This window comes from Scyliorhinus torazame, chromosome 10 (assembly GCF_047496885.1).
Source record: "Scyliorhinus torazame isolate Kashiwa2021f chromosome 10, sScyTor2.1, whole genome shotgun sequence".
NCBI classification, from domain to species: Eukaryota; Metazoa; Chordata; class Chondrichthyes; order Carcharhiniformes; family Scyliorhinidae; genus Scyliorhinus; species Scyliorhinus torazame.
Window position 1 is genome coordinate 7382653 of NC_092716.1, and position 14476 is coordinate 7397128.

The 14476-nt window shown below is 48.1% G+C and overlaps 1 protein-coding gene across 4 annotated transcripts in view; it reads left to right on the forward strand.

The window, feature by feature from the left end:
* garre1 (granule associated Rac and RHOG effector 1) overlaps positions 1 to 14476 on the forward strand; it is a 210029-nt gene that overhangs the window by 182225 nt on the left and 13328 nt on the right. For all 4 annotated transcript variants that reach the window (XM_072517783.1, XM_072517785.1, XM_072517784.1 and 1 more), the window contains 5 exons: positions 2270 to 2395; positions 5849 to 6888; positions 8409 to 8574; positions 10887 to 11018; positions 13251 to 13329. In XM_072517783.1, coding sequence (XP_072373884.1) covers positions 2270 to 2395; positions 5849 to 6888; positions 8409 to 8574; positions 10887 to 11018; positions 13251 to 13329 — 1543 coding nt within the window. The remainder of the gene's footprint in view (positions 1 to 2269; positions 2396 to 5848; positions 6889 to 8408; positions 8575 to 10886; positions 11019 to 13250; positions 13330 to 14476) is intronic.

The window sequence follows — 14476 nt, forward strand, 5'->3', positions numbered from 1 at the left end:
TTTTGTCGGGGGGGTGTTAGCCAGAGCCAGTAGGATGCCCCGCAGTTCCACTTCAAAGATGCTTGCAAGTGTGATAGGAAGGCCCTCAACATTGATCCTCGCACCTGGAGGACACTAGCTAATGATAGAGGGAAATAGTGACATCTCCTGTGGGCCAATGTGCACCACCATCAATGGCTACAGCAGCTTGGTAACACCAGAAGCAACAACCCACAATCCCTGATAACCACTTCATGTGTAGCACTTGTGGCTGAACCTGCCTCTCACAGACCGATTGGTTTCTTCAGCCATCAGCAAAAGTACACAGCATGAAGCTACGCCATTTCCAATGGATTTTGCTTACTACGTCCCCATTCCCAATGGATTTGGCTTGCTACATCCCCATTCCCAATGGATTTGGCTTGCTACATCCGCTTTACCAATGGATTTGGCTTGTTACATGACCCATCACCTTGCGTAGATGGAAGGATGCTGACAAAATGGCAGTTCCTTTGCATGCAGTAATAAGTTGCAGGTTGATGCCTGTGAAATTCAGTTGTGTCTTGGGGATGGAAAACATTCTGCACCAGAAAGAAACACTTGCATTTATATAGCGCCTTTCATGACCATGGGATGCTCCAAAGTATTCAAAATTAAGTAGCGTTGAAGTGTAGTTATGATGTAAAAGATTGCAGCAGCTAATTTGCACACATCAAAAGCAGGAGCGGCACGGTAGCACAGTGGTTAGCACTGATGCTTCACAGCTCCAGGGTCCCAGGTTCGATTCCCGGCTTGGGTCACTGTCTGTGCGGAGTCAGCACGTTCTCACCGTGTCTGCGTGGGTTTCCTCCGGGTGTTCCGGTTTCCTCCCACAGTCCAAAGATGTGCGGGTTAGGTGGATTGACCATGCTAAATTGCCCTTATTATCTAAAACAAAAGGTTAGCTGGGGTTAAGGGGATAGGGTGGAGGTATGGGCTTAGGTAGAGTGCTCTTTCCAGGGGCTGGTGCAGACTCGATGGCTGAATGACCGCCTTTTGCACTCTAAATTCTATGATTCCTGCAAAGAGCAATGAGATAATGGACTAATTAAATGGTTTGAGCGATGATGTTAAAGGGATGAATATTAACCAGGATACTGGGACAACACCCGTGCTATTATTTCAATAGTACCATTGAATGTTCTATGTCCATCTCCGAGGGCAGGTGGGAACTCAATTTAACACCTCATCCGAAACATGGTACCTCTGTCAGTGCAGCACTCCCTCAGTACTGACTATTAGTGCAGTGCTCCCTCAATACTGACCGTCTCACAGTGCAGCACTCCCTCAGTACTGACCCTCTGACAGTGCAGCACTCCCTCAATACTGACTGTCTGACAGTGCGGCACTCCCTCAATACTGACCGTCTGACAGTGCGGCTCTCCATCATTAGTGACCCTCTGACAGTGCAGCACTCCCTCAGTACTGACCCACTGACAGTGCAGCACTCCCTCAATACTGACTGTCTGACAGTGCGGCACTCCCTCAATACTGACCGTCTGACAGTGCGGCTCTCCATCATTAGTGACCCTCTGACAGTGCAGCACTCCCTCAGTACTGACCCACTGACAGTGCAGCACTCCCTGAATACTGACCGTCTGACAGTGCTGCACTCCCTCAGTACTGACCGTCTGACAGTGCGGCACTCCCTCAATACTGACCCTCTGACAGTGCAGCACTACCTCAATACTGACCGTCTGACAGTGCGGCACTCCCTCAGTACTGACCCTCTGACAGTGCAGCACTCCCTCAGTACTGACCCTCTGACAGTGCAGCACTCCCTCAGTACTGACCCCCTGACAGTGCGGCACTCCCTCAGTACTGACCCTCTGTCACTGCAGCGCTCCCGCAGTACTGAACCTCTGGCAGTGCAGCACTCCCTCAGTACTGACCCCCTGACAGTGCGGCACTCCCTCAGTACTGACCCTCTGTCACTGCAGCGCTCCCGCAGTACTGAACCTCTGGCAGTGCGGCGCTCCCTTAGTCTATCAGCCTAGATTTTGTGCTGATCTCTCTGGAGTGGGACTTGCACCCATGGCCTTCTGACTCTGATATGAGAGTGCTACCCACTGAGCTAGAACCGGGTCCTTTAAATGTCAAAGCCAGCCACTTGATTGTGAGTTTTGCCTCCTGGAGTAGGTAGCCACCATCAGGAAGGTGTGTGGTGAGAGGCACCAAAGAAATAAGAGGTGGAAATGTAATTGTGTTTTCTCATTCATCTTTTTTTAAACCCCCCCCCCCCCCCCCCAAGGTGTTTGAAGGAGGACCCTGCCACCATGTCTCTGTTACAGAGGAGCCTGGACCCTGAGAAAACGCTCGGGCTGGTGGATGTGTTATACACAGCAGTGTTTGACTTGTCCAGCTGGAAAGAGAGAAGGTACAGTGTGGAACATGCAGTCAGAGCTCGAAAAGCCTTAAGAATAGAGAAAGCTTGTTTACCCCACTTCATAGCCCAGCCTGACACTCTTCCGAGGTGGGAATGTGAGTTGTGAGGAGGGATACAAAGAGGCTTCAAAGGGAATGAGACAGCGTGATTGAGCAAGAACACGGCAGATGGAAAATAATGTGGGAAAATCTGAAGAATTCACTTTGGTGGGAAAAACAGAAATGCAGAATATTTCTTAAGTGGTGAGAGATTGGGGATGTGTTGCTATAATAATATTATAATCACTTATTGCCACAAGTAGGCTTCAATGAAGTTACTGTGAAAATCCCCTAGTCGCCACATTCCGGCGCCTGTTTGGGGAGGTCGGTGCGGGAATTGAACCGACGCTGCTAACCTTGTTCTGCATTACAAGCCAGATGTTTAGCCCACTGTGCGAAACCAGCCCCTACCCAAAGGAACCCAGGTCTCCTTCATAAGTGACTGAAAGCTAACACGCAGGTGCAACAAGCAATTCAGAAGGCAAATGATAAGTTGGCCTTTATTGCAAAAAGATTTGAGACCAAGAGTAAAGATATCTTGCTGCAATTATAGTGAGACCGCTCCTGGGGTATTCTGGACAGTTTTGATCTCCTTAAGCAAGAATATACTGGCCATAGAGGGAGTGCAATGAAGCTCACCGACTGAATCCTGGGATAGTGGGATTGTCCTACGAAGAGAGAGATTGAGGAGACCGGACCTTGAATGTTCGAGAGTTTCGAAGAACGAGAGGTAGAAACATAGAAAATAGGAGCAGGAGGAGGCCATTCAGCCCTTCAAGCCTGCTGATTTGCCATTCACTATGATCATGGATGATCATCCAATTCAATAGCCTTATCCTGCCTTTCCCCCCATATCGTTTGATTCCATTCCCCTTCGCCCCAAGTGCTGTGTCTGATTGCTTCTTGAAAACATGCAATGTTTTGACCTCAACTACTTCCTGTGGTAATGAATTCCACAGGCTGGCCACTCTCTGGGTGAAGCAATTTCTCCTCATCTCTGTGCTAAATGGTCTACCCCGTATCCTCAGACTGTATCCCTTGGCTCTGGACACCCCCCACCATCAGGAACATCCTTCCTGCATCTACCCAGTCCAGTCCTGTTAGAATTTTATAGCTTTCCCCAATTCTTCTGAACTCCAGCGAATACAATCCTAACCGATTCAATCTCTCCCTATCCCAGAAATCAGTCCAGTAAACCTTCTCAGCACTCCCTCTAAAGCAATGATATCCTTCCTTAGATAAGGAGCCCAAAACTGCACAAAATATTCTAGGTGTGGGCTCAGCAAGGCCCTGTACAATTGCAGCAAGACACCCTTGTTCCTGTACTTGAATCCTCTCACTGTGAAGGCCAATATACCATTTGCCTTCTTTACCACCTGCTGTACCTGCATGCTTACCTTCGGTGACTGGTGTATGAGGGCTTCCAGGTCTTGTTGTACATTCCCCTCCTAGTTTATGGCCATTCAGACAATAGTTCTTGTTTGTGCTACCAAAGTGGATAACCTCGCATTTATCCAAATTATACTGCATCTGCCATTCATTTGCCCACTCACTCAACTTGTCCAAATCACACTGAAGGATCTCTGCATCCTCCTCACAGCTCACCCTTCACCCAGCCTTGTGTCATCTGCAAATTTGGAGATATTACATTTAGTTCCCTCGTCTAAATCATTAATGTATATTGTGAATAGCTGGGGTCCTGGTATCGATCCTGCCGGTATCCCACTCGTCACTGCCTGCCAATTTGAAAAAGACTCGAATATCGGGAATATCCATTTATTCCTACTCTTTGTTTCCTGTCTGCCAACCAGTTTTCTGTCCATCTCAATACACTAACCCAATACCATGCGGTTTAATTTTACACATTAATCTTTTATGCAAGACTTTGTCAAAAGCCTTCTGAAAGTCCAAATATACCACATCCACTGGCTCCCCCCTCGTCAACCCTACTAGTTACATCCTCGAAGAATTCCAGTAGATTTGACAAACATGATTTCCCCTTTTGTAAATCCATGCTGACTCTGTCCGATCCTGCCATTGTTTTGTTTTCTAAGTGCTCTCCTATAAAACGATCTCATTGAAGCATACAAAACTGGGCGGCATGGACTGGTTGGGCCGAAGGGCCTGTTTCCATGCTGTAAACGTCTATGATTCTAAAATTCTTACTGGGGCGATGCAGAAAGGATGTTTCACCTGGCTGAGAGCCTAGAACCAGGGGACACCGCTCAGAATAAGAGATGAGGAGGAATTTCTACTCGAGGGATAGTGAATCTTTGGAATGCTGTACCGCATCAATCATTGAGTATATTGAAGTCGGAGATCGATAGATTTCTAGATATTAAGGATATCTAGGGTTATGGGATGTGCGGGAAATTGACCTTCTTACTAATCTTCTGAATCTGGTCAGCCTTACAACCATGTAATATTTTTAAAGTGTTTCTCCTCTCTTCTAAATCAAACTCATTTCATCTTGCGTCTATGTTCTCTTGTTCTTGATGCATTCCAATCATTGAAAGCAGAAACCCACCTGATGCGTGTCTCAATGTCATCCTTGCTGTTCACTTCAGCCCCGCCCCCCCCCTCCCCATACAGCGTATTCCATAATTCTGTTGTAATTTGAGTCAAAAAGGTCCTCTTCCTCCTCCCTAATTTTTTTGTTTCTACTGCTCTTGGTACAATTTCACTCACGCATGGAAATAACCTTTTCTTATTCATGTTCCAGCTCTCTAATTTTGCGTACTTAAGTGTCTCTCGATTAGATTAAAATCTAGATTGGACGGCACGGTGGCACACTGGTTAGCACTGCTGCCCCACAGCGCCAGGGACCCGGCTTTGATCCCATCCTTGGGTGGCTATGGAGTTTGCGTGGGTTCTCCCCGTGTCTGCGTGGGTTTCCTCCGGGTGCTCCGGTTTCCCCCCACAGCCCAAAGATGTGCAGGTTAGGTGGATTGGCCATGCTAAATTGCCCCTTAGTATCCAAAGGGTTAGGTGGAGTTACTGGGTTACGAGGATGGGGTAGAGGTGTGGGCTTCAGTAGGGTACTCTAGGGCAGCACGGTGGTGCAGTGGTTAGCACTGCTGTCTCACGGCGCCGAGGTCCCAGGTTCGATCCCCGCTCTGTGTCACTGTCCGTGTGCAGTTTGCACATTCTCCCCGTGTTTGCGTGGGTTTCACCCCCACAACCCAAAAATGTGCAGGGCAGGTGGATTGGTCATGTTAAATTGCCCCTTAATTGGAAAAAAATAATTGGATACTCTAAATTTATTTTAAAAAATGTAGGGTTCTCTTTCTAAGAGCCGGTGCCGACAAAATGGGTCGGAAGGCCTCCTTCTGCACTGTAGGGATTCTATGATAACACGATGTGGCACTGTTGGATAGTAAGTTGCTATTTTTGTTGAACTTCGCAGGGAGCAGGTTTTACCGAGCATTCAGATCCAGCTAAGACGGGAATGCACTGACTTTGGGACTCACGTGGATATTCCCACAGGGAATGGGGCTATCGTCAAGTCCTCTGGCGGTCTGCAGAAGACTTTTGCGAAGCTTACCTCTCGTTTCACAAAGCGAAACTCCTGCAGCAGCAACAGCACGAGTAACAGCAGCGGAGGGAGCTTTTCGATCCCAAGCACGCCCTCCAAGAGTGGCTTCTCCATTAACAGCTCTGAGGAGGAACGGAAGGCCAAGCTGTCCAGCCATTCAGACCTGAGGCTGCAGAGCATTCTGAACATTGGAAATTTCCCAAAGACTGTCGATTCACAGGAAGCCTCCCGAGGCTCTTCCAACCCAATGGTCAATGGTTTCTCTATAGACAAGAGGGATATCTTCAAAGGGGATGATGGGAAGGACGATCAAGGCATCAAGTTGCCAAGTGACCAGGAAATGCAAGATGTTATTGACTTTCTCTCTGGGTTCAACATGGGCAAATCCCAAAAAGCATCGCCTCTCATTAACAGAAGGAATTCGATCACTGCGCCAGAGCAGAAATCAGCTACCTTGCAGCAACCACAGACTGTACCACACACTCCATTGCCGAATTCCCATCAGGTCTTACAGCGCCAGCACCAGCAACAGCAGCAACAATTGCAATATTACCAGCACCTCCTTCAACCCATTGGGCAACAACCACCGCCAGCACGCCCACAAACCCCTCGAGCCCCCGCGAAGTGGCCAAACAGCTCATCTCAGCAGACTTCACCGAGCCCAGGAGCAGGATTGTCTCCAATTGGGTCTATGAGCCAGTGGAGCAACATCGCAGTGCAGTCCGACTTGAGTTCGGACTTGTACAGCTTGGGTCTCGTTGGCAATTACATGGACAACATCATGGACAATGTCATGTCTGACATGTTGGGGCCAAAGGTGGCGAACACCAGGAATAACACATGGCCCAATCGGGTCCAGAGTGATGGCGTATTTGGAATGCTGGGAGACATCCTGCCTTTTGATCCTGCAGGTAAACTATTTCCAAGTGGTTTTCCACACCTCTGCTTCATTTTAAAAGGCCTCGGCCACTCCGGCCATATGGATCCTTGTGTCAAAGGTCCCAGATTTGATGCATGCTCCTAAATTAGCCGGTAGGACAGCAGTGAGCCTATGAAAAGATAGACATGATGACTTAGGTGTGCGATTAGATTACTTTATTGTCACGTGTACTGAGGTACAGTGAAAGGTATTGTTCTGCGCGCAGCTCAAACAGATCGTTCTGTACCTGAAAAGAAAATACATAATAGGGCAAAGATTTTGAGGAATATCTGCCTGACCTTGCATGAAGCTCGCAGCTTTCGGATTGGACAAGAAATCATTGTCTGTTTGACACAGGAGATTGGAGGGATTGCAAACAGAGGGAATTTCCCTCCTTGCCATTCCTGGCAAGGTGTTTGCATGCATCGTTCTTTAAAGGTTGCAAGTACTTGCTGAACCTGTTTATCTGGAGAGTTTAGTGTAACTTCCTCGCCCGTGGATCAACAATTGACATGGTCTTTTCCCTGAGACAGCTGTAGTAAAATGTCAGAAACCTCCTTACACAGCTTGTATGGGCCTTACAAAGGCTGTTGAACTGGAAGGAAATGCTCTGGAGTTGGGTGACCCTCAGTCCTCCATCTGATTTCATCCTTCCGTAGTGTTGCATTCCAGATCGATAGTGATCAATCTGTCAGCTTTGAAATCCAGACTAAAGTGTGTGTTTTGGTGTTTCAGGAAACCAAATGGGTTGTAATTTGTGATGATCGGAGACATTCACACACGGTGGGAACGATTGGCGCCCAATTGAAAGGCAGTGAGGACTTTGCAGAAGGAAAGGGAGGTCGGAGAGAAGTTTGTAACGGTCGAGGGGCCACGAACAGACGTTTCTTCAGATTGGGGTGGTCTGTTGGTGATGACCACAGATTTGAAAGGAAGGCAGGGGGGCAGTTACCACCAGGGCCAGGAATGAAGTTAGCAGTTCAGTAGGAATATGGATGAGGAAGCGGGAGATGAGCTGATGGACAGGCTGAGCGGAGCTGGGAGAAAAACCAGAATTCGATGCGAGTCCCGCTGTCACCCTCACCATGTATTGAAGGGATTGAACCTGGGTCTTTACTAGTTTGTACAGTTCTTCCCCTCACTCCTCTATAACTCCCAGGAACTGTGACACCTTGTCTGAAATGTGCCATTCGCTGCCAGAGAGTAATGAATAAAGGAAGGAACAGGCAAGAGTTACCCAAAGTTGATCTTTGCTTCTTCCTGTTCCTCTTGATGATTGTGACGGCTGTGGTGTATAATTTTACAGCCTATTCTGACATTTATTTATCCTGTCAGCAAAGATGATTATAGACAGGTGACTGGTGTTAAATTAATTTGTTATCAGTGTGGTAGATTGTTCAGCCAAGTAGATTAAACAGTTGGGAATTGTCTCGGAAACAGTTAAATATGTCAATGACCGGAGCTGCCATGGTGCTTCCCTCCCTCTCTCTCTCTCTCTCTCTCTTTCTCTAGTTGGTTCAGACCCAGAGTTTGCCCGATACGTGGCTGGTGTTAGTCAAGCTATGCAGCAGAAGCGACAAGTGCAACATGTCCGGCGGCACAGCACCGCGAGGACCAACTGGCCCATCCCCGACGAGCCTCACAGGACGTGGCAGCCGTCAGAGTGTTTTACTGAGGGGTAGGTGCAATAGGTCTTCACACACACTTGGCTAGTGCAGGAGAGTAAAATGATGCAGTATAATCAAACGCAAGAAGTATCTTAATGTGTGTGCGGGGGGCTCCCTGTGTGTGTTGGGGGGGGGGGGCTCCCTTTGTGTGTGTGTGTGTGTGGGGGGGCTCCCTGTGTGTGTGTGTGTGTGGGGGGGGGGGGTGCTCCCTGTGTGTGTGGGGGGGGGGGGGTGCTCCCTGTGTGTGTGGGGGGGGGGCTCCCTGTGTGTGTGTGTGTGTGTGGGGGGGGGCTCCCTGTGTGGGGGGGCTCCCTGTGTGTGTGGGGGGGGGTGCACCGTGTGTGTGTGTGTGTGTGTGTGGGGGGGGGCTCCCTGTGTGTGTGTGTGGGGGCGGGCTCCCTGTGTGTGTGGGGGTGGGCTCCCTGTGTGTGTGTGTGTGTGGGGGGGGTGCCCGTGTGTGTGTCGGGGGGGGGGCACAGTGTGTGTGTGGGGCTCCCTGTGTGTTTGTGTGTGTGTGGGCGGGGGCTCCCTGTGGGTGTGTGGGGGAGGGCTCCCTGTGTGTGTGGGGCTCCTTGTGTGTTTGGGGGGGGGCTCCCTGTGAGTGTGTGTGTGTGGGGGGGGGGATTGGAGGGGGCTCCCTGTGTGTGGGGGGGGGGGGGGGGGGATTGGAGGGGGCAGTGTATTTTTGTGTCATTGTGTGGTATGTGTCTCCCGTAGTGTTGTAGCATGGGGAGGGCAGGCAGTCATGTCACGGGTGGGATAGGCAGACATGTGCAATAGGCATGTGGGAGGGGGCAGATGTATTGGCTGGAGTGCGGAGGGTGTGGTGCACACGTGTGCCTTGGCGCAGTGAGTGTGTGACTATTGCTATTGGTATTGGCAGTTGTGGGGTGCATGTGTCCCAAGAGAGTGTGAGCACCGTGAGTTTATTCTCACTGTTGCTTTCAGTGATCCATTTACTAAATGTGCTAGTCCAGGCCGATTGAACCAGTGACCAGTTTTAATAATCTTTTTAATGCAGCGATTAACATTTCATTTGCTTAAATCCAGAGAACGTCACTGTTATTTCTCCCATTTTCTGAATCCATGCCTCACTGTCACGGCAGGGCAGTGGTTAGCACTGTTGCTTCACAGCACCAGTGTCCCAGGTTTGATTCCCGGCTTGGGTCACTGTCTGTGCGGAGTCTGCACGTTCTCCCTGTGTCTGCGTAGGTTTCCTCCGGGTGCTCCGGTTTCCTCCCACAAACCCCGAAAGACGCGCTGTTTGGTGAATTGGACATTCTGAATTCTCCCTCCGTGTACCCGAACAGACGCCAGAATGTGGCGATGAGGGAATTTTCACAGTAACTTCATTGCAGGGTGAATGTAAGCCCACTTGTGACACTAAAGATTATTATTATATAACCATCCTGTACCTGCTATGCACTTTGGAAGGAAGAATGGAGTCACAGACTATTTTCTAAATGGGAAAATGCTTAGGAAATCAGAAGCACAAAGGGACTTGGGAGTCCTTGTTCACGATTCTCTTAAGGTTAATGTGCAGGTTCAGTCGGCAGTTAGGAAGGCAAATGCAATGTTAGCATTCATGTCGAGAGGGCCAGAATACAAGACCAGGGATGTATTTGAGGCTATACAAGGCTCTGGTCAGACCCCATTTGGAGTATTGTGAGCAGTTTTGGGCCCCGTATCTAAGGAAGGATGTGGCCTTGGAAAGGGTCCAGAGGAGGTTCACTAGAATGATCCCTGGAATGAAGAACTTGTCGTATGAGGAACGGTTGAGGACTCTGGGTCTGTACTCGTTGGAGTTTAGAAGGATGAGGGGGGATCTTATTGAAACTTACAGGATACTGCGAGGCCTGGATAGAGTGGACGTGGAGAGGGTGTTTCCACTTGTAGGATCAACTAGAACCAGAGGACACAATCTCAGACTAAAGGGACGATCCTTTAAAACAGAGATGAGGAGGAATTTCTTCAGCCAGAGGGTGGTGAATCTGTGGAACTCTTTGCCGCAGAAGGCTGTGCAGGCCAAATCACTGAGTGTCTTTAAGACAGAGATAGATAGATTCTTGATTAATAAGGGGGTCAGGGGTTATGGGGAGAAGGCAGGAGAATGGGGATGAGAAACATAGCAGCCATGATTGAATGGCGGAGCGGACTCGATGGGCTGAGTGGCCTAATTCTGCTCCTATGTCCTATGGTCTTATGTGCATGCCCCCCCCCCCGAGAAAGATGGGATTGAAATTCCTGGATGAATCTGGAGCTGAGTATATGTCTCTTTCTTCTCCCCCACCACCTGCAAACTCCTCACCCCTGTATTGTGCAGAGATATGATGAGCTGGTCAGGGACCCAGGGCGATTCTGCCAGCTCCAGCGATGAGGCTTCATCTGCCAATGGAGACAGCTTATTTTCCATGTTCTCAGGGCCTGACCTTGTTGCTGCTGTCAAACAGAGAAGGTGAGAAGCTAATTTACTGACTGACTTGATGTAAAACATGGCTCCATTGGGCAGAGAACTGTCTAGCCTGACGGGCGTCGTGTCCAACCTCGCCCACTGTGGGCCCCCTGGGTTATAACACAGAACCCAAAGAAATGGGGTGAAATTAAAATCCTGTCCCCATGAATTCCCAGACACAGTGAATTGCTGAAGGCCACAACTCTGGGTCCTGATTCAGCTTCCAACCATTGATGATGGTTGGGTGTTGATGTTCATTTCCGAACCTCCAGAAATTCACCCTGCTTCCTTTTGGGACTAGGACTCTGCGTTAATCCCAGAGCGTTATCCCCTTCAGTCAGTTTTTAATTTTCTTGTCATATGGAGACCAAAGTGAATTACTCAATTGACCAGATCCAATTTCGTCACCTCCTCCGACTTGCAAGTCGCAGCTCCAGCTACACGTTACTAACGTTAAATGAAACCTTTTAATTTTTAATTTTTATCTGTCATCAAAGACAATATTAACAACAACAGCAATTTATATTTAACAGCATCTTTAACACTGTCAGTGTTAATTTTAGGTTAATGAGTTATCCCTGATCACTAACAGTGTTATCCTTGATAATTAACAGTGTTAATGAGTTATCCCCAATCACGGACGGTGTTAACAAGTTATCCCTGATCACGGACGGTGTTAACAAGTTATCCCTGATCACGGACAGTGTTAACAAGTTATCCCTGATCACGGACAGTGTTAACAAGTTATCCCCGATCACTGACTGTGTTAACGAATTATCGCCTATCTTTAACAGTATTAACGAATTATCACCGTTCACTGACCATGTTTACGAGCTGTTCTGCTAACGCTGATGTTTAATGAGTTAATCCTCTACCCAGGTTTCTCCTACTTGGTTAACTAGCATGGTTTTTAATATGTAATTGTCACTCTCACTCTGACCTAAGCTTATGTCTCTGCCCATTGAATGGCATGTGACCATTTGAGACTCATATGGGGGTAATTTATACCCAAGAACGGAGGGGGTGGTCAAAAGTGGTGACCCTATTATTGCAGAGCTGAGTAATCCCTGGCCATTCTGCTCTGTATATCACAACTGCTGTATAATAATCCTCCTTATTTAAATTCTATTGCTGTTCTACTTTAAAGTACTTGAAAATCCCTCCCGTTTTTATTCCTGATTCTGATCTCTGGCCTTCATTTTATGATTACTGGATAAATAATACTTTAACATATGCAGCGCCCTTCAGGCTGAGGCACGATTGCACTTTTAATGTGCGGTGCCTGTTAAATAGATAAACAGGTCAGATATTCTGTCGCAGCAACCTGCTTGTGTATTGAATGGCCAATTAAACTGTTCTTTGATGACGTTGGCTGTGAGAGGAATGTTGACGGAGGTCACAGAGAGCTGCTTGTTCTTTGGTGCTGGGGACGTATAACATCCACCAAGAACGGTGGATCAGGGCAGCACAGTAGCACAGTGGTTAGTACAATTGCTTCACAGCTCCAGGGTCCCAGGTTCGATTCCCGGCTTGGGTCACTGTCTGTGCGGAGTCTGCACGTTCTCCCCGTGTCTGCGTGGGTTTCCTCCGGGTGCTCCGGTTTCCTCCCACAGTCCAAAGATGTGCAGGTTAGGTGGATTGGCCATGCTAAATTGCTCTTAGTGTCCAAAATTGCGCTTAGTTGGATTGACCATGCTAAATTGCCCTTAGTGTCCAAAATTGCCCTTAGTGTTTGGTGGGATTACTGGGTTATGGGGATAGAGTGGGGGTGTGGGCTTGGGTGGGGTGCTCTTTCCAAGAGCTGGTGCAGACTCGATGGGGCGAATGGCCTCCTTCTGCACTGCAAATTCTATGGAAAAAAAAGAACAGGCTGACCACGCAGCACTCTCAGTACTGAACTGAGATTCTTGGTTAGGTGTCACACCCGTGTCTCTGAGTCATGATTTCAATTCCCAGACTAGCGATTTGAGCACAGAATCCAGGCTGACGCTGCCATTGTCACACTGAGGGAGTGCCACATCTACCCTTTCAGGTGGATGGGATTGCAATTTGGGGGATCTTACTGTGCGCAGGTTGACCGTCACATTTCCCAAGTTGCAACAGTGCATGTTAGTGGGTGCTTCCATTGACCATGAAACTGAGGTTGTGAACGATGCGAGAGAAATATTCCATCTCTCGTCTCTTTGTGAGGGACCTGCTGTGTGTAGATACCTTCACTTCTGTTCTGTTCTGCAGAAAACACAGCAGTGGCGATCAAGAGACTGCTAACCTACCATCTCCTCCTGTCTTACCCACACCAGATGACCTTTGCCAGGTATGAACATAAATCGTCTTTTCCAATCATTAAAGTTTTGCGTTTTACAAATGTGTAAAAATATACTGTGTTTTCTCTTCCACCCTTCCTGCTGCCGGGGTGGAAGCAGTTGGACAGATGTCCTGTTCTCTCCAAATGTTACATGGTCAAACGTCCGAGGTATAAGTGTATGAGCGTTGGGGAGAAGGGGGCATATTACATCTCTGGGGTACAGTTTTACCGGTTCCAGCTGTACACAAGAACATAAGAACTAGGAGCAGGAGTAGGCCATCTGGCACCTCGAGCCTGCTCCACCATTCAATGAGATCATGGCTGATCTTTTGTGGACTCAGCTCCACTTTCCGGCCCGAACACCATAATCCCTTTATTCTTCAAAAAACAATCTATCTTTATCTTAAAAACGTTTAATGAAGGAGCCTCTACTGCTTCACAGGGCAAGGAATTCCATAGATTCACAACCCTTTGGGTGAAGAAGTTCCTCCTAAACTCAGTCCTAAATCTACTTCCCCTTATTTTGAGGCTATGCCCCCTAGTTCTGCTTTCACCCGCCAGTGGAAACAACCTGCCCACATCTATCCTATCTATTCCCTTCATAATCTTATATGTTTCTATAAGATCCCCCCTCCAACGAGTACAGTCCCAGTCTACTCAACCTCTCCTCGTAATCCAACCCCTTCAGCTCTGGGATTAACCTAGTGAATCTCCTCTGCACACCCTCCAGTGCCAGTACGTCCTTTCTCAAGTAAGGAGACCAAAACTGAACACAATACTCCAGGTGTGGCCTCACTAACACCTTATACAATTGCAGCAGAACCTCCCTCGTCTTAAACTCCATCCCTCGAGCAATGAAGGACAAAATTCCATTCGCCTTCTTATTCACCTGTAAACCAACTTTTTTTCATGCACTAGCACACCCAGGTCTCTCTGCACAGCAGCATGTTTGAATATTTTATCATTTAAATAATGATCCCTTTTGCTGTTATTCCTACCAAAATGGATAACTTCACATTTGTCAACATTGTATTCCATCTGCCAGACCCTAGCCCATTCACTTAGCCTATCCAAATCCCTCTGCAGACTTCCAGTATCCTCTGCACTTTTTGCTTTACCACTCATCTTCGTGTAATCTGCAAACTTGGACACATTG